The sequence below is a fragment of the Balaenoptera borealis genome (genome assembly GCF_965194805.1).
Source record: "Balaenoptera borealis genome assembly, chromosome: 10".
Classification (NCBI taxonomy): domain Eukaryota; kingdom Metazoa; phylum Chordata; class Mammalia; order Artiodactyla; family Balaenopteridae; genus Balaenoptera; species Balaenoptera borealis.
The window spans coordinates 10,532,063-10,552,493 of NC_138874.1; the positions used below are offsets into that span (position 1 = coordinate 10,532,063).

General features: G+C 37.9%; 1 protein-coding gene and 1 long non-coding RNA gene across 8 annotated transcripts in view; one reads left to right on the forward strand and one right to left on the reverse strand.

The window, feature by feature from the left end:
* Positions 1 to 17,255, forward strand: part of ARID4B (AT-rich interaction domain 4B) — a 127,455-nt gene extending 110,200 nt beyond the window's left edge. For 4 of the 6 annotated variants that reach the window (XM_082407570.1, XM_082407572.1, XM_082407573.1 and 1 more), the window contains 5 exons: positions 4,887 to 6,101; positions 9,120 to 9,233; positions 11,447 to 11,662; positions 12,708 to 12,854; positions 15,491 to 17,255. In XM_082407570.1, the coding sequence (XP_082263696.1) occupies positions 4,887 to 6,101; positions 9,120 to 9,233; positions 11,447 to 11,662; positions 12,708 to 12,854; positions 15,491 to 15,618 (1,820 nt within the window). In that variant the 3' untranslated portion in view covers positions 15,619 to 17,255. Of the gene's footprint in view, positions 1 to 4,886; positions 6,102 to 9,119; positions 9,234 to 9,902; positions 10,059 to 11,446; positions 11,663 to 12,707; positions 12,855 to 15,490 lie in introns of those variants that run through there. The other 2 variants (XM_082407574.1, XM_082407575.1) reach the window with 2 other exon arrangements.
* On the reverse strand, positions 6,108 to 20,368 carry LOC309635895. 2 transcript variants are annotated; one of them, XR_014249082.1, is made up of 3 exons: positions 20,257 to 20,368; positions 13,436 to 15,899; positions 6,108 to 7,620 (listed from the first exon to the last, which is right to left on the reverse strand). It is a non-coding gene; the product is annotated as an uncharacterized lncRNA (long non-coding RNA). The 2 variants fall into 2 exon arrangements; XR_014249083.1 differs by lacking the exon at positions 6,108 to 7,620 and having other exon boundaries at positions 13,316 to 15,899.
* Positions 20,369 to 20,431: the final 63 nt, after the last annotated feature.

The following is a 20,431-nucleotide window of genomic DNA, read 5'->3' on the forward strand; positions in this document are numbered from 1 at the left end:
CATAACAAGCATCCTGTTGCATGCAAGTATTTGTTTTAATTTTTGTTTGTGTTAATTTTTATAAACCAAATTCTATAAAGGTAATTCAGTGACAGTATCAAATTCTCTTTTTTTAATTGAACCAGAATTTTGTTGACTCTCTTATTACTTGAAATAAAATCAGCCATTGATTGAGGCTTGGAAATATTTCTGTTATTAGTAGATCTGAGGGCACCATTAGATTTTAGTTAAAATTTAATATTCAATCTCTAGTACCATTACTGTGTTTTTTTCAGGTACCATCCTTTCTGTAGCCATGTAAAACATAGTTTGTATTATGCAATATCAGACTATAAAATATACTGAACTTTTTGTAAAGAATACCAAACTTTGCTTATCTTGATTATATTTATTATGATCTCTTTTATGATGTCCTGAGTGCTTACTGTTTAAGGCAGAATGAAGTTTAACAAATAATAAAAGTGATGAGTACTGGAGGGGAAGATTTTTGTAAATCTGACTGGCAGGGAAGAGAGAATCTGATCTATCAAATGAAGTAAAAGAATGTATCTCCATAAAACTACTTTACATTTCTTAAAAAAAAAAAAACTTTACATTTCTTATAACTTAAGAGAGTTTGGATTTTTATTGATTTTGAATATAATGGAAATTGTTTTTGTCTCTTATTTCAGATGGATATTTATATTATTTGTAAATATCTAAATATTCTAAAGTTCATTTTTCATAATTTTCTACTATATCAGATATACAGAACAGTATATGGAAATATATGTATAATTTAAAGAATAATGATATTGTATGTCTACCACAGTGGTGAACAAGTAGTATTTACTTAAAATAGTTATGTCTCCCTGAAAAGTAATTAATATTCTGACTTAATCATTCTTTTACTTTTCTTTAGAATTATATTAAACCTATATATAGTCCTAAAGAGGATATTATTTAGTTTTCTTAAAACCGTGGCGAGCGTAAACCTAGCTATGTAAAAAAGGCAGTATTTCCACTTAGATGAAGGCTCCCTGAGAATGTTATCTGAATAGACTCTCTAGGTCATATTAAGCTTCTTTGTGAGTCTACAAAAGCCTCTGGAAGGGAATTCAGTGGGGCAAGGTAATGAGGCCTTTCTGGGAGACATCGGGGCTCCCCACAAGAATATCTGACGTAGTCTCAGAGGATGACCAAAAGGAATAAGTTCAGTGGGAGTAGGAAGGTCCTCTGTATCTTCTGATTCTAGCCTTCCCAAATATACCCCTAGCCTTCAGGTGTAGGTCAAAACAAAATGTTTCTGCCGGGTAAAATGACGTCATTATCCGTCATTATCCGATTCAGGTAATGGCACACAAGACATTGAGGGGAGAGCTGGAATTTCATCACCAAATGGTGGAAACAAGCTAAAATACATACAAAGAATCTAGTTGATGGCAGGAGGCATCTTGGTGATGATAGCCCTCCATGTGACTTCCTTTGGAAATACACTGCATGGTCTGGACTGGTTTCCTTCTACATCTGATGCACAGTTCTCTTCCTGGGAACTTTTTAGAGCTCTCTCTTCAAAGTCGTCCCTAGAATTTCTTTGTTTTGGATATCTGATGGTTTTTTTTAACCTTCTTTGGTATACTCATTGTGGTGGAGCACATTCTCTAGTAAATTTTAAGAACAAGTGACTAAGAGGGAAGGTACATTTTTAGAGACTGTCCATATCTGAAAATATCTTTATTCATGGTTTAGCGGGGTTGGACGTTTTTCCTTAATTATTTTATTGACATTGTTCCACTGTTTTTTTGCTTACAGTGTTATTTCTGTGACGTCCAGAGCTCTTCTAGTTTCTGATTCTTTGTATGTGACTTGTTTTATTGCTTGTTTTTGCCTTTCCCTTTTTCTGGAATCTTGAATCTTTGTTTCTAATGTCCTAAAATTTCACAGAGATTATACCTTGTGTGGATGTATTTTTATCCGCTGTGGTGTGTACAAAGTTGTTTCATTCTAGAAACTTGTGTCTTTCTGTTCCAGATAGTTTTTATGAATTATTTTGTTGATTTCCTCCTCTGCATTTCACTGTTCTCTCTCTCTCTCTCTCTCTCTGTCTCTCGACCTGCCATTATATTGCTATTGAACCTTCTGCAGTATACTCTAATATTCTTATCTTTTGGTGGGGACATATTACTTACTCTTTTTTCTTTTTCCTCTAATTTCTTAGAAATTTTCTCTAATTTTCTTTATCTTTTAATCCTTTTACTGTTTAATTTACTGCTATAATGCTTATTGACAGCTGTAATGTTTTTAATTTGCAAGAACTCTGTTTTCTGCATGCTGTATACAATTCTGTTCTTGTACAATATCTTATGTTTCTGATTTTATTCTTTTTTTTTTTTTTTTACTGAAGTATAGTTGATTTACAATGTTGTGTTAGTTTCCGAGTACAACAAAGTGGTTCAGTTATACATATATATACATATTCTTTTCCATTATGGTTTATTACAGGATTTTGAATATAGTTCCCTGTGCTGTACAGGACCTTGTTGTCTATTTTATATATAGTAGTTTGTATCTGCTAATCCCAAACTCCTAATTTATCCCTCCCCACCCCCTTTCCCCTTTGGTAATCATAAGCTTATTTTCTATGTCTGTGAAATCTGTTTCTGTTTCATAAATAAATTTATTTGTGTAATATTTTAGATTCCACATATAAGTGATATCATATGGTATCAATATCTGTCTTTCTCTTTCTGACTTACTTTGCTTAGTATGATAATCTCTAGGTCTCTCCATGTTGCTGCAAATGGCATTATTTCATTCTTTTTTTATGGCTGGGTAGCATTCCATTGTATATATGTACCACATCTTCTTTATCCAGTCACTGTCAGTGGACATTTAGGTTGCTTCCATGTCTTGGCTGTTATAAATAGTGCTGCTATGAACATTGGGGTGCATGTATCTTTTCAAATTACAGTTTTCTCTGGATATATTCTCAGGAGTGGGACTGCTGGATCATATGGCAACTCTGTTTTTAGTCGTTTTAAGGAACCTCCATACTGTTTTCCACAGTGGCTGGACCAAGTTACATTCCCACTAACAGTGTAGGAGGAGGGTTCCCTTTTCTCCACACCCTTTCCAGCATTTGTTATTTGTAGACTTTTTAATGATGGCCATTCTGACTGCTGTGAGGTGGTACCACATTGTAGTTTTGATTTGCATTTCTCTAATAATTAGTGATGTTGAGCATCTTTTCGTGTGCCTATTGGCCATCTGTATGTCTTTTTTGGAGAAATGTCTGTTTAGGTCTTCTGCCCATTTTTCAGTAGGGTTGTTTTTTTTTTTTATTATTGAGTTGTATATTTTGGAAATTGAGCCCTCGTCCGTTGCATCCTTTGCAGATACTTTCTCCCAGTCCATAGGTTGTCTTTTCGTTTTGTTTGTGGTTTCCTTTGCTGTGCAAAAGCTTGTAAGTTTGCTTAGGTCCATTTGTTTATTTTTGCTTTTATTTCTGTTGCCTTGGGAGATGAACCTAAGAAAACACTGGTACAATTTATGTCAGAGAATGTTTTGCCTATGGTCTCTTCTAGGAGTTTTATGGTGTCATGTCTTATACTTAAGTCTTTAAGCCGTTTTGAGTTTACTTTTGTGTATGGAGTGAGGGTGTGTTCTAACTTCATCGATTCACATGCGGCTGTCCAACTTCCCAACACCACTTATATAGAAAGTGTGGCAGAAGGGAGTAGAGGTATTAATAAGAGAGAAAATCCTCACTGCTTATACGTATCAACGAATGGTATATTATTAAGAGATAACGATAGTAACTATCAGAGGAAATAGTTACAACATTTTGGAGGCTGGGGAGGGAAGAAAAGAGCTTTTGGTGTTTTATTATGAGTCTGAATTTGTTTTAACCATGTATATGTATTGCTTGAATAATTTTAAAAATTCAGTTATTTAGGAACACATTGAAAAGATTAAATGTTTTTAACCATCTTAACTGTATCAATTATTTTTTACTTTTAGCAAATTTAGCTAAAGAATATACATGGACTTCTCAGTAGAGTGTAGCGTAGTGAAGATTCTAAATTCTGGAGTCAGACGACTTAGATTTAGATTTGATCTTGACTTATTTTAGCTCTTTGGGGTGGTTTACTTAGCGTCTCTAAATCCTAGTCTCCGAAACTATAAAATGGGGCTAATGACACGTTCATAGGGTTATGGCGAGATTGAGTGAGATGATCTGTGCAGAGCATTTCAAGGTACCTGACATGTAACAGTTTCTCAATAAATGGTATGTTAAAATCGTAATAAAAGCTATCATTTTTTAATGGTTAATTGAATTTATTTACTAAAATGAACATTTAAGAAATAAATTCTGTAGATACGTTTATATAAAGTCTAAGTTACTTAATTGTGTTGTTCTTTGAAGCATCTACCATGGAAATACATTGTTCACAAAATCTTGGAATGATCATTGCTACATTAAAAATGAAGGCTACACTTTTATAAGAATATAGACTTTGGAGTTAGAACAACCTGGGACTACATCCTCACTCCCCTATTTTGTGCTCATAAATTTGTAGAAAATTCTTCCTTTTTTATAATCAGCTTTATTGAGGTATAATTTACAAACAATAAAAGTCACGACTTTTATGTTTACAATTTCATGAGTTTTGGCAGAAGTATTCAGTAGTGTCACTACCAGTATAGTCATGATATGGAACATTTCCATCATTGGGTGAATGTCTTCACTTTCTGAAGCTCAGTTTCCTCACTTGTAAAACGAGGATAAAACCTAGCAGCCTGGGGTAGTTATAAACGTAGGAGCTAATCCATGTTTATATTCGCTGGCACAGAGAAGACGTTGCTGGTGTTCTGATCACACTCATTGTCTTCTCTTTCTTTTCTAGCTTCTGAAAGTTCTGCTGAAGACAGTGAGCAGGAGGATGAGACAGGCGTTCAAGACTTGGATAACAACGGCAAAGCAGAATCTAAGGTTGATCATTTGACCCACACCAGAAATGATCTTATTTCAAAGGAGGGACAGAACAATTCATCTTTGCTAGAAGAAAACAAAGTCCATGCAGATTTGGTAATAGCCAAATCCATGTCGAAATCTCCAGAAAGATTAAGAAAAGATATAGAAGGATTATCCGAAGATACTGATTATGAGGAAGAAGATGAAGTCACAAAAAAGAGGAAGGATGTCAAGAAGGACACCGCAGATAAATCTTCAAAACCACCGGTAAAACGTGGTAAGAGGAGGTATTGCAATACCGAGGAGTGTTTAAAAACCGGGTCACCTGGCAAAAAGGAAGAGAAGGCCAAGAACAAAGACTCCCTCTGCATGGAAAACAGTAGCAGCAGCACTTCAGATGAAGATGAAGAGGAAAAATCAAAAGCAAAGACGACACCAACTAAGAAATACAACGGTTTGGAGGAGAAAAGAAAGTCTCTGCGGACAACTGGTTTCTATTCAGGATTTTCAGAAGTTGCCGAAAAAAGGATAAAACTTTTAAATAACTCTGATGAAAGACTTCAGAACAGCAGAGCTAAAGATCGAAAAGATGTCTGGTCAAGTATTCAGGGACAGTGGCCTAAGAAAACGCTGAAGGAGCTCTTCTCCGACTCCGACACCGAGGCTGCGGCCTCCCCGCCGCATCCTGCCCCGGAGGAGGGGCCGGTGGAGGGGTCCCTGCAGACCGTGGCCGAGGAGGAGAGCTGCTCCCCCGGCGCGGAGCTGGCCGCCCCGCCGCCGCCCGGTGCCGACGGCAAGCCCGCCGAGGAAAAGCCGGCGGAGGTCAGTGACAAAAAATCGGAATTTCCCAGTAGTGGCAGTAACTCAGTGCTCAACACCCCTCCCACGACACCCGAGTCGCCTTCCTCAGTCACCGTGACGGAGGCCAGTCGGCAGCCGTCTTCCGTAACCGTGTCGGAGCCGCTGGCCCCAAACCAAGAAGAAGTCCGCAGTATCAAGAGTGAGACTGATAGCACGATCGAAGTGGACAGCGTGGCCGGGGAGCTCCAGGACCTGCAGTCGGAAGGGAACGGCTCGCCCGCGGGCTTCGACGCCAGCGTGAGCTCCAGCAGCAGTAATCAGCCCGACGCGGAGCAGCCCGAGAAAGGTGAGGCGCAGGGCTCCGCTGCCTTACGGGTTTATCGCATCTCGCGTTACGAGCGTGAGGTGTTCACACGGAGTACTTGTGTGAACGTGGCAGGAACGGAAATTTGGGAGGCAGTTTGTGGTGAGGAAGAGTGGAGCGTGTTTAAAAGCTTGGGAAGACTTGAGTGTCCTCTGCTTCAGCCGCCCGTGCCGCTTCACAGCGGACCAGACACATGCTAGAAACTGCACCCGGGCCCACATCCAGACCTCCCTGAGAACTCACGATGCACTGAGTGACGGCATGGCGTGAGCGGCTTAAGTATACTTGTGTAACATTGTGTTTGCACTTGCCGTGTGCAGTTTCTCACAAACATTTTGATTTACTGACAGACCCCTCCACCCTTAACCAAACACTGCGTGTGGGGGGCTGGAGCAGCCAGCTCTGCAGGCACTGCTTTCCTCAGACCGCCGTGCCAAACTGATTTTCAAGCCTTTGTAAAGGAATTTGATGCTTTCTTAGATGCAGAGCTTCCAAATTGAAGGACCAGTGTCTCTGTTAATAACCTATAGTAATACTCTTGATTTTTCCGTGAAGTTGAAATTAGTACTTCCCGAAAGTATTAGTGCCTTTTTGATGGTGCCTTAGCTGTACTTTTGTCATCATTTTACTTAGGAACCACTTCACTCAGGTGTCTTTAAATTAATATGCTCTAGGCTGACACTTGGCTTTGAAACACACTTTTCCAGTATAAAGATACAGCACTAGGGTATGTATTTTATATAACATACCAGATTTTATTATGCTAACTTCAGGTTTTTAGCTAAACTTAAAAAAGAGATATGATCCAGACCAAATTAGTTAGTTCCAAGTTTTCTCACACAAACCTTTTTTTTTCCTTTTTCTAGTTTCCTTGAGATATAATTGACATAACATTATCACACAAATCTTGACTTAAAACATTTAAAAAAATTAAGTAAAAAATATAGTTGCAATAATTTTTTTTTTTCTGTACATTCACACACACAGCTACTGTGATTGTGTTTGTGTGCCATACTATCTGATGGAACTGAATTATCCAGGCATAAATAGAGTAATCCTCAAAATGAAAGAAGCATTTATCACAGATGATTAGAGAGGCTTTCAACTATAATATGATAAACTTTTTTTTTCTTATAAATTTATTTATTTATTTTTGGCTGCTTTGGGTCTTCTTCGTTGCTGCGCACGGGCTTTCTCTAGTTGCGGTGAGCGGGGGCTACTCTTCGTTGCGGTGCGCGGGCTTCTCATTGCGGTGGCTTCTCTTGTTACGGAGCACAGTCTCCAGGTGTGCGGGCTTCAGTAGTTGTGACACTCAGGCTTCTCTCTACTTGTGGCAGGCGGGCTCCAGAGTGCTCATGCTCATTGGTTGCAACTCATGGGCTCTCTAGTTGTGGCACGTGGGCTCCAGGGCGCATGGGCTCTGTAGCTGTGGTGCACCAGCTTAGTTGCCCTGCGGCATGTGGGATCTTAGTTCCCTTACCAGGGATTGAACCCGCGTCCCCTGCATTGGAAGGCGGATTCTTAACCACTGGACCGCCAGGGAAGTCCCAGAATTCACTTGATTTTAAAAGTAAAAATGTAAGGGACTTCCCTGGCGGTCCAGTGGTTAAGCCTCTGTGCTTCCACTGCAGGGGGCATGGGTTCGATCCCTGGTCAGGGAATTAAGATCCTGCATGCCTCCCGGCACGGCCATTAAAAAAAAAAAAGTAAAAACGTAAGTTTTACAATTTAGATTTAGGATTGCCTTCCAGTTTAGCCTACAGTAAGCTTTTTATTTCTTGTAGCTGAAAGTTTTAGAATTAAACTCTTGGAGAGAAATCTGGCAATTGTTTTTAAGATTCTGTACTTTAATATAGATAATATCTAAATCACTTTCTTTATGTTTCGCTTTGTTATATTAAAAGAGCATTAGGAAAAGTTATCTATTAGAGGTAACCCATTAAAAAAAAAGAAAACTGAGAAGTTGCAAACAAAACATTTAATAGCCTGTTCCATTTTTTACCAACGAAGCCATGTCTTGTATATTCATGGTTGATTTTACCATTGTAACAGGACTAAGAAACATTTTGTTTTTAAAACAAACATGGCATAATTTTATCATGGTATTAATTATATTGTATCATTATAGTATCTGACTTTGGAATGGAATAGAGATAAGACTTTATTAATCTCAGGAGAAAGATTACTGTATAGTCTGAGAAACAATGCATATAATTAGGAAGATATAGAATCACAGCAGATGCTGAGGATCAGATTAGTAGCTGAGAAACTATAGTTTGGAGTAGTGATTGATCATTGAAGGCTGGGCATCGGGGAAGGTAGGACTTGGGCTCGTCCTTGAAGAACGGGAGACATTTATAATATTTTGGAATAACTTCCTGCCAAGAAGATGGAACGTTTCTTAGAACTACTATGCTAGATCTGTAAATGGTATACGTGTTAACCATTGCCCTGGGAGCTAAGTTATTGTTGTTGTAAATTTATAATAAATTGTCTTTATAATAAATTTGTTATTATAATTAAGTGTGAATTACTACTAAAATGTATTCCATTAATATTATATCATTAAAATTTTCATTAATATCATTATAATACATATAATGACTATTTTAACCTGTAATTAAATCTTAATATTTTGGTTTTATTGAATTTTAACAAACTTCAGCTTTTGTTTTCAGCATATACCTTTTTTTTGAATTACTAGACTCATAAACTCCCAGTACTATATTGAGAACTATATTCAGTTTATATCTGATTTTTCTAAGAAGGATGTGCATACTTTGTTTGCTTTTTAAAAAACTCTAATTATGTGTAATAATTCAGCTCATTAATGACAGTTTATTTTAAAAATTGTAGTAATTTCTATGACAAATTATAAATCTCATAAAGAACATGTATAGTCTCAGAATTGGTCTTTTCTTCTAGAATGTGGAATTAATTTATACCTGGGGCAAGCTTGATTTTATTTTGTGTTACTTAATAATTTCTTTCCCATCAAAGCCTGTACAGGTCAGAAAAGAGTGAAAGAAGCTCAGGGAGGAGGAAGTTCATCAAAAAAGCAGAAACGAAGCCATAAAGCAACAGTGGTAAACAACAAAAAGAAAGGCAAAGGCAGTAAGTGTGAAATCTCTAAATTTTTTAAATATAAAGATAATGGTGGATATGTTTTTTTCCCCATTAAGAAAAGGGTATTCAGGATACGGGACAGTTAATATTTTGATTTCGTCTCTAACCACCCCCCCAACCCCCCAAATCACACAGAAGTCTTTTGATCCTAGGTAAATTCTAGGATTGAGCAGTTTATTATTCAGCAGTGGTACTGATTGCTGATGAATAATCAGGTAATCTTTTAAAAAATAGTAGCCAATATAATATAAACATCAACATCTTTGTTAGTTTTATGTTCAACAGTTCTTTTGCCATTATATATATTACATATTATGAAATGCTTGAATTATATATTATTTTTATTACAAGGAAATTGATTGCCTTGTAATTCTTCCAGGCAAAATCAGCCTGGAGGAGAACAATCAAGATAGCTTTAGAGCTGTAAATCCAGTAACTCCCGTGCACTACCTTTATCTTCGGTATCCTAAACTATGTATCTAAGAGCAGCTGTAAGACTACTCTGGTTAAATATGTTGTAACTCATGACTTTAGCAATGATTCTGTTTATCAACCTACAGGAATATATATACTGTATTTCTCCTGAGAGCTGCACATTTTATCTCTCTTTTGTAGACAAAGTAAGAAGCAGAAAATATGTAAAGAATTTCTTTTCAGGTGTCCCACACTGACCTCCTGCTGCTCTTCCAGGAGACTCCTGCCACCTCCACTGCCTGACCTTTGCTATCGGCCGGCTTGGCTGCACTTCAGTGCAGAAAAGGGTTATGCGGCCAGTTCCCCGAGGTTCTGCTGAGCCCATATGACTTCCAGGCGGTGAATATGGCATCCTTTGGGGCCCCGGGCGGCTGTGTTCAGCAAGGCCATGAAAGCCAAGCTGAGGCAGACCACTGCATCAGAGTGGGCCCAAGCCTTGGGTGGCTTAGCTAGGAGTTGCCAGGGGTTCCAGAGCAGCAGTGGGGGGACTGGGAAGGGATTCTTTAAACGTATGTGTAAGAGAGTGGTGGAGATTCTTTATTCCCAAAACACCACAGTGGGAGGAGTCGCTGTGTGTCTTTCCTATCTGGAACACTTCTCAGGCTTTTAGAGTTAACTATACTTTTTTTTTTTTTGGTTGTTAAATGAAGAATCAGGAAATGAAAATCGATAAATTTGATGCCAAATTGATCACTTATTTGGAGTAACTGACAGGATATTCAGAGTGTTTTTTATTACACTCTGATGTTTTTATCTTCAAGACCTTTAAATGACATTCTCTAAGAGGGCTCATCTTCAGTAAGTTATTAACATATTCATATAATTGAGAGATAATAGCAGTTGACCGCATGTTCTCCCGTTTTAATTATTGGGCCTACATCTTGTTAAGTCAGAATGAGGAAACAGTTCTCTGAGAATAATTTAGTAAAGTGAATTAACTCTCATAGAATCTACAAAAATGCTTTGTATCCAGAAAGAGGTAATTTATGGAAATACCAGTCCCATAACCTGTTCACATGTCAAGGTGTTAAGCATTTCCATTCTAGTCCTGAGGCTTTAATCAGCAATGGCAGATGTAACATAATTATTACATAGACTTCTGAATTTTTTTTATAAATTACTGAATATATTTACCAGGGTAAAACTGATGGTTTATTTTAGTCAACAAGCTATGATGTAGGAGTTTCTTAAGGAATCACTGTATGTATCAAAGTTCAGAGTTTATTCCCAAAGAATTCTTTATTAAATATGATGATTGTGATCACTGTTTGTGGCCAAAGGAGTAGGAAAGTGTGACATGTACACAATCTGTACACAGTTTAAAATATGAAAGTTGAGGTTTCCATTATGAGTCATTTTAAAAGATGCTGTATTCTACTTTATATATATTAACATAATAGAGTTAAAAGCCATTTAAATAATTACTGTATATTTGATAGTCTACCAGGTATAATGAAAGATTAGTTTGAGTGTTTTTTAAAAATATGTTATTGGCAATTCAGGTAAGAAGAGTTTTTGGTTTTGTTTTCCTTAACTGAGATACTGCTGTGTTTATACTTAATGGTTTTCCAGGTTTTTAGGCAGGGTCTGTAAAGCAAGTTGTTTACTGTAGTAATAAATTCAAATGGTTAACTTTAAATTGTCCACTAAAATCTGTGACAGATATTCTTTGTTACTTTTCTATTTACTAATGCTTTTCTTTTTCTTTTTCTTTTTTTTTTTTTCAGCAAATAGTAGTGATAGTGAAGAGCTTTCTGCTGGTGAAAGTGTAACTAAGGCTCAGCCCGTCAAATCTGTTTCCAGTGGAATGAAGGCTCATGGTACCAAATCTCCTGCCAGGACGCAGTCTCCAGGAAAATGTGGAAAGAATGGTGATAAGGATCCTGATCTCAAGGAACCTAGTAATCGATTACCCAAAGTTTACAAATGGAGTTTTCAGATGTGTAAGTGACATACATTAAATCAGCAGTTAAGTGGCAGAAACTGCATCCTAGTAATTCCTGATGCCAGTAATTCTGGAAGAGTGGCTGTAACCAGACTGAGAGACATAATAACCATTCACTGCAGTATAGCTTATTTGGATCTTGATTTGAATAGAAAATTGCCGAAAGATAACTTGTAAGGCATTTGAGGCACACGTCAGTGTTGATGAGGTATTTCTGCTGTGTCAGCAGTTTGCCGTAAAAGCCTGGTGTTGAGGTGGGGAGTGGGTGGAGGCATAAGTGAGGCGGCGTCTGCCACGAATCGCTGGTCACTGCAGCTGCGTGACGGGCGCGCGCCACTCCGTTATCCTGCTCCTCACCCTTCTGTATCCATGAGAAACAGCCGTGAAAGATGTTTTCTGAAAAAGAGACTACCGCAGTTTCTCACGCAGGGAGTCTTAGGGGACTGAAAGTGCTTTAGAGCGTGTGACAGCTTTCCTCCAACCTAAAAGTATTAGAAGAATCTAAAAAAGAACAAAAAGAGGGGACTTCCCTGGCGGTCCAGTGGCGGAGACCCCGCGCTTCCCCTGCAGGGGGCGTGGGTTCCATCCCTGGCCGGGGAAGTTCCACGCACCATGCGCTGCGGCCAAAAAAAGTTGATGGGACATGCATTAAGAGATAAACTTTAAAAAAAGAACAAAAAGCGGACGAAAGACAAAAATGTATCCACAGTCCTAACGTTCAAAAAAATGCAAATTAATGTACTGTGGTGATACTGTACATGAATGCGGGATTTTTCTTTTTTGGTAAATGTGGAATTTTTAACCTCTGTGTTTAGGTCATAAGATCTTTACTTCTACACACTCATTCATTCAGAAAGTGCCGTGCGTGTGGTAGTGCCGAGCATTGCTCTAGGCTGGGGGAGAAAAATCTTCGGCAAACAAATGTTTACAAGCCTGTTTTTAGTTTATCTGTCTTCCTCATGTTACAGCCACACTATATGTTCTCTCTTATATATTAAAATTGTGTTCACAAATGCATATTAATGAAAGTGTTAAATTCACAGCGGACCTGGAGAATATGACAAGTGCTGAGCGTATCACAATTCTTCAAGAAAAACTGCAAGAAATCAGAAAACATTATCTGTCATTAAAATCTGAAGTAGCTTCCATTGATCGGAGGAGAAAGCGTTTAAAGAAGAAAGAGAGAGAAAGTAAGTGTTTTTACCTTACTTTACTTAAACCTAAAGCAGTTTGCGACTGTGCAGTTGGGCTCACGTGAGTTGTGTTTGTGTATCTTCAGGCAAGCTCTTTAATCCCTCTAGCTTATTTTCCTCATCTATAAAGTGGGAAAATTTATCTAAAGAAACAGTTATCTCAAACCATAATATTCACTTTCACGGAGCTTACAGTCTGCTTCTCCGCCAAAACTAATAATATTTCAGACTGAAGAGACTAGAGCAATGTTAAGGCAGTGATTGGGTGGGTTGCATTAGATTACCAATGGCTGGGACATTTTCTTTGAGACCCAAATGACCAGAGGAAGTGAGGGGGGTTAAAATCTGAGGGAAGGGCGTTGTCTTAGTTTTCCGGGGCTGCCGAAACAAAGCTCAGGTCTACCTCGGAGATGCTGTGGGTTCTTTTCCAGACTACCACAATAAAGCAAATATCACAATAAAATGAGTCACATGAATTTTTTGGTTTCCCAGTGCATATGAAGGTTATGTTTACACTATACTGTAGTCTGTTAAGTGTGCAACAGCATCATGTCGAAAAAAAGAAACGATGTACGTACCTCAGTTAAAAATACTTTATTGTTAAAAATGCTAACCATGATCTGAGCCGTCATTGTGATCTTTTTGCTGGTGGAGGGTCCTCCCTCGATGTTGATGCTGCTGACGGATCCGGGTGGTGGTTGCTGAAGCCTGGGGTGGCCGTGGCAGTTTCTTAAAATAAGACAACAAGGAAGTTTGCTGCATCAAGTGACTCTTCCTTCCATAAGCAATTTCTCTGCAATGCTGTTTGAAAGCATTTTACCCACAGTGGAACTTCTTTCCAGATTTGAGTCAGTGCTCTCAAACCCTGCTGCTGCTCCGTTAACTAAGTTTATGTAATATTCTGAGTCTTTGTTGTCATTTCAACAGTCAGATAAGTTCACTGTCTTAGATGGGCATGGTTCATGGCATCCCAAAGCAATTACGATAGTAACATCAAAGATCTGTGCTCACAGATCACCATAACAAATGTAACATAATAATAATGAAAAAGTTTGAAATACTGTGAGAATTACCAAAATGTGACACAGAGACACAAAGTGAGCAAATACTGTTGGAAAAAATGCTGCAGTAGACTTCTGGATGCAGGGTTGCCACAAACCTTCAATTTGTAAAAAACACAGTATCTTTGAAGGGCAATAAAGCAAAGCATAATACAATGAAGTAGCCTGTATCACAGGCACAGTTATCTTGGGAAACTCTTTGATTGTGTGTTTGGAGAACTAGCTACTTTTAGTTCTGAGAATAGGTCCCAAGGAAGAATATGTGGTCGCAAACAAGTTTGTTATGGTAATATTTATAATAGCAGATAGAAATCATTAACTTGTATTCTCCAATAATATATGCAAAAGACTAGGAATTAGATTAGTTACAATTCATAAATATAGTGGAACACTATTCAGCTTTGAAAAGAAAAAGAGGTAAATCTATATATGTACTGATAAGGAAACATCTCCTCAGATTGTTAAGTGTAAAAACCAAGAGTCAGACTCTATACTGTGCTTCCACTTGTGTTTTTAAAAGCGAAGTTACTAGTGTTTTCATTTTAAATGTGCATATCATATCTCTAGATTCTACGGAAAAAATTCCTCTAGAGCCGGGGTTGCAAACATTTTCTGTAGAGACAGATAGTAAATATTTTGGGCTTTGTGGGCCTTATAGTCTCTTTAGAACTACTTGACCTTATGAAATCTGCCATAGGCAAGATGTAAAGAAACGGGCATAGCTGTGTTCCAATAAAATTTTCTTAACAAAAACAGGCAGGCCAGATTTGGCCGTGGGGCAATAATTTGCCAGTTCCTGTTGTGGAGTTTTAAAGATTGTGAAGCAGCTGGTAACAGTGGGGAGGGGAATTTGGAGGGTTAGGAGGGTCCTGGATGAGAGGGAGATGAGCTTTTCCACCTTATATCCCAGCACTGAATGATTTCGTTTACTTTGTGCATGTATTCCTTAAAAAATAAGTTTTCAAACACTGATTTATAACAATGAGAGAATTTCTTTGAGGAAAATAACTGATGTGTCATTTGCTTTATAAACCAAGTGGAGGAAAATGCAGTAGTTATGATGTGATGTGTGGTAGTAGTTATTTTTCCCAACTTTAAGAAGCAATTAGCTTTCCCTTCTCATCACCATTTAATTTCATAAGGAACTCCAGAAGCAGAAACATACGGGAATTGGGAGGGGGAAAAAGATGTGGGATGGATTACAGATTTTTCCTGTTGAATTCAAAGATCTTTTTGACATTTGTTTCATTATTACGGAAGTCTGTCTTCTGTCTTATTTCCATGTCTCTGTAGACTGAGAGCACCGTTCATTCTCCTCTTTGATTCACGCAAGAGCGTTCCCTGGCCTGTCCTTTGTCGTTGCTTCTCCTGTGATTTGGCAGTGCCTCGTTACTTGAGATGCACTAGGTTTTCCTTTCTTTACATTATGGTCTTGTAAGAAGTGACTGCTCTCGTAGTGAGCTAAATGATTTTGGAGAAGACAGCAGAATTTTAGTTTAGAGGACGAGTGCTTTACTTCCTTCTGCTGTTGTATATGCGTGTTATTAAGCTGTTGGTTTCCCTTCGCCTTAGGTGCTGCTACATCCTCGTCATCGTCTTCACCTTCGTCCAGCTCCATAACGGCTGCTGTTATGTTAACATTAGCTGAACCGTCAATGTCCAGCACGTCACAGAATGGAATGTCCGTTGAGTGCAGGTGACAGCAGGACTTGCTAAAGCACTTTGCACTTAATGGCTGTTGAGAGCCACGTCTTTTTTTATACTGCACAGTGGCACAAAAAAAAAAATCAGACAAGCACTATTTTATATTTAAAAATTGTTTCTTGACAAGCTGACTTGGCACTTAAGTGCACTTTTTTTATGAAGAAAAAGTACAATGAACTGCTTTTCCTCAAGCAATAATTGTTTCCAACTTGTCTGGGAATTGTGTGTCTGGTAACTTGAAGGCCTTCCACTGTGGCAAATGGAGGCTTTTCACTGCCTGTAGAGACAATACAGTAAGCGTAGTCATTGGGCGGCCACAACATGTTAAGATAACTTACTGTATATGTATTCCCTTGTATTTTGTTAAAGCTGGAACATTTGATATTTTTCCATTTATTTATGAAAAAATATGAACCTATTTTCATTTGTACAAGCTAATTGTTTTTTAAAGCAAGTCACCTTAGGGTGGCTTTAATTGTATAACTCAAGCACATGTAATAAATTCAGAACCTGCAGTTAACAGGATATTAGACATCAATCCTGATAACCAAATATTAAAGATTCTCTTTAAAAAAGACTGAACATGTTTACAGGTTTGAATTAGGCTAAAAGGTCTTGCAGTGGCTTTTCACGCCCCTTCAAATTGGAATGGAACTACTGTACTTTGCCATTTTTCTATAAATCAGTATTTTTTTTTAATTTTGATATAATACATTGTGTGAAAAAAGAAAATGGCTAATAAACTGTATTAAATCTTAAACAATGTGTAAAGATTGTACTTAGCCAGTTCAAAGTGTATATTTATTCATAATGAATTATAACAGTTATATTTTTGTGTTTTCTTGTAAATGTTTCTTTTTCCTTAAATATAGATAATTCATTTGTATTGCTTATTTTATTATGAGCTACAACAAGAGGACTTCAGGAACAAGTAAACTTTATTGGTATGGTTCAAGGCTGTTGCTATGAACTGTCTCAAAAGGATGGCTGTTATTTTAAGTATAAATAGCTAATCGGGGTGGTAGGCCTATAAAAATTAAATGCCTTGTATAAAATCCAAAATGAACGCAAAATTGTTTTCACCTGTATTGACTTTATGTTGTATGGTTCCAATCTCTGTTCTGTTTGGCACTTGTATTTAATTCTACACCTTTGTAAGACATTTGTATATTGCGGATGTGTTCATTCAAGCTATTTAATACCTGGCACTGTTAATACACAGTACTTTACTGTACAGACTGTTTTACTGTTTTAATTGTAGTTCTGTGTACTTTTTTTGGACGGGGCTGGCATGTTTTATTTGTTTTCTGGCAATACGACGTGAGAATTTCGAAGCGTTTTGTTGTAGATGCTAACGTGTCAGAATCCTTTACATTCAACTTTTCTAAGAAAAGCATTTTCAGTCTTGCAGTGTGTGCTTACAGTAACTAATTTTGTTGAAAATGGTTTCAAGTTATTCAGATTTGTACAGGACTGTAAAGATTTGTTGACAGCAAAACATTGAAGAAAAGCTTATAGAATAAAAGCTATAAAGTATATATTAGGATCTGCAAACAATGAAGAATTATGTAATATATTGTACAAATGTAAGCAAAGGCTCTGAAATAAAATGCCATAGTTTGTGAATCCTTGATTTTGTTTCTAAAAGATTAAGTAATTTTAGTTCATTTCTGTCTCTGATGCCTGACCGAAACACATATCTCCAGCATGTATTATCAGACAGGGTAAAATTGACATCCAAAAAAGGGAATATTCTGCCTATAGGAATTAAAAGTCCATTAGCCAGATTTATGTACAGGATTTGTTAGGCATTCTTATATCTTTGCATACACAATTTAGCTTGAGTCTGAAGATGAATACTTCTGACTTGGAGGTTTGTCTAAAGAAGAAAACCAAGATTTTTTTCTTTAATGCTTGAAACCATTACTAGCGGCTTTTTTTTTTTTTCCTTTTATTTCTTTTCTTTTTTTTTTTTTTTTTGGTCTTTTAATGTAATTGGACCTTTGTGGCTCTCTTACACTTTCAGTGCACTCTACCCCACTGCACTGTGGAATCATCTGGGTATTGTTAAAACAGTAGTCAGTACTCCAGCCCCACCCTCAGTCATATTTAATTGGTCTGGGATGGTACCTGGATGCTGGTCTTTTTTTAAAGGTGGCCAGTGATCTTAATACTCATCTGGGTTGAGAACCAACCACTGCATCACTCCAAACCTTTAAAATCAATAATTAGGTTTTCTGCCCCGTTTAATGAACTTCCCACCAAGAGAAAATTTTTTCTTTAAAACAAAAAGGAAACTTTTTAAGGCCTAAAAAAGCCCAAATGTGTATTTTTGATGCACCTTTTTGATGACCCTTTATTTTCACAGAAATCAGTTTAACGTTTAAGGGACGAGTTTTAAAATCTATAGAACAGTGCTTCTCAAAATGAGGTCCTAGAATACTGGTCCCTGGAAATGCTCTGGTAATATATTACCAAACATATTTTGGAAATGCTATATATAGCACATCCCCTTCTTAGAGTTTCAGTGTTCGCATGTTAAAAACTTTAAGAAGTTTTTTTAAGGAAGGTTTTTCATTTAACCTACTGCTTTTAGACTTACCTGATCATGAAACCCTGTTTTTCAAGGAACTCCCAATATCACCTACTTGATAGGTGGATTGGATTCTCACAAACAGTGCTCTAAAGGAGAGTGATTCCAAACTTTGTTGGAGTTGAGGTTTATACCCTTGGGCTTTTCTGCCTATCTCTCCCTTCCTCCCAGCTTCTCTGGAGAGTTTGAGAATTTCATGGCATTACTAGAATTTGACTTAAGTCTTTCCCTGGTCCCCTAAACTACATTTTATCAAACTAGTTTACAATCTCTGATAAAACTAAGATGGTACGTTTTTTTACAGTGTTCTCCAAAGCCTTTTTTTTATTCCTACTGAAATAACCTGAGGGTGAGGTCTTGTTAATTTTAATAACCTGGGAAGGTTGGGGACGGTGGACCAGATTCCAGAAACCCCTAACATTTTTTACAAAATGTATTTGTATTTTTTTAAATTAAAAGAGCCCCTATAAGTTTAAGAAACTCTTCAAAGGGGTTAGTGATCTCTAAATGGTTGGAAAGCAGTTCTTAAGAACAGTGGGAATCATTTTTAAACTATCTCCAACCACAGTCTCTTTCATACTTATCACCTTTTCCTCTAGAAGTGTGTGCTGCCTTTCATTCTTTGTGAGTCCATTTCTTCACCTTTCGTTTTAATTTTAACCTGCTATTTACGGATTTTTGTCTAATGTCATATGATGGGTTTTGTATGTGTAAGATGTAAACCCCACGGAGGAATAGTTTCATGGTTTAGTTGTGGAAGTAATAGATATACAAGAGATCATAAAATTAAGCACTAAATTGTATGGGCAGGGAAAACACATGCATTAGAGTTTAAAGAGGGCAGTGTATGAGCACGCAAGGAATGTGATGACTGATGTGATGGTGACATAGAGGAGATGGCAAACCTTAGCATTTAACTGAGATTCATCTGGAAATGGAATGCATAGGCTAGAGTGGAGAAAGGCCAGATTCAATGACATTGCGGTGTTCCAGAGAGGAAGTGATTCTTGGAATAATGGTAGGGAGAGTGAGGAAGGAATCTGATTGGAAGACATGCTGAAAGAAAAATGAGTAGAATGTCTTCATTGGACGGTATAGGATAGATGGAGATGCTAGAGTTGAAAACATGGACAGTTGAGTTTTTCTCATCTTTGTGTGATACACAAGCCAAAATAAGGGACTCAAAACCAGTGCCAAGCAGTTGAATATTGTTTTTCCATCACATTATCTGATGTGGACTGTAAAAAAGATCACATATATTCCCAGTGACTTCTATTAAGCAGCTCTCCAAAATTAGCAAATCTGTTCCCATAGATTCAAAGTCAAGTTTGATTTTACCACCAAAACTACTGATTCAGTGATTTATCTAATGATAATCTAATATTTTTTATTGCTTAAAAGTCAATTTACCATATATTCACTAGGTACGGTGAATGGGGATACAGAGCACAGGCTGAATAAGACAACCATTTACATCTAGAGAGACTGTTGTATCTCTACTGTAAATAGTTGGGAAATTTTCCTAAGTGAGCTGGGCCTTGAAGGATGGGTACAATTTTGCAGGTGAAAATGAGAGGTAAAGAGGGGGGCGACTGTGGGGGAAGGAATAAAAAGAATAAGAAGGAATGACAAAAGGTGAAGGAATAAAGAGGTGGTGGAAAAAAGCGGGCTTTGCGAAGGTAGGCCAAGAAAACAGCATAGTTTCGAGAGCCGAGAGCCCCTTTTCTTGGTAGAATAGAGCGGAGCAGGTTACAGCTGTGGTCTCTATTTGTTTTTAACTTTATTTTGAAATAATGTCAAATTTCAGAAAAGTTGCAAGAGCAGTACAAAGGAGTCCCATGTATCCTTCAACCGGTTCACCAGTTGTTAATACCGTGTGACATACATCCCTGTAACTTCATTTCCGGACAAACCTCCCTCCTTCCTCTTCGACAACTCGGGTTTTCCTAAGTGTTTTCCCTTTGCTTGGACTGACACCCCAGTCCCAGCCTGGCTGATTCTTATTCGTACTTAAGGCCTCAACTACCCTCGGAAGACTTACCCCCCAAGACTAGGTCTCAGAGGTACAAACTGGTCCGGAAGCCTGGGCTCGGCTCCTCCGCCCGCCGCCTCCGCCCCCATGCACGCCACCTCCGCCCCCATGCCCGCTGTCTCGCCCCCCAAGCCCGCCGTCTCCGCCCCCATGCCCACCGTCTCCGCCCCCCAGGGCGTCCGCC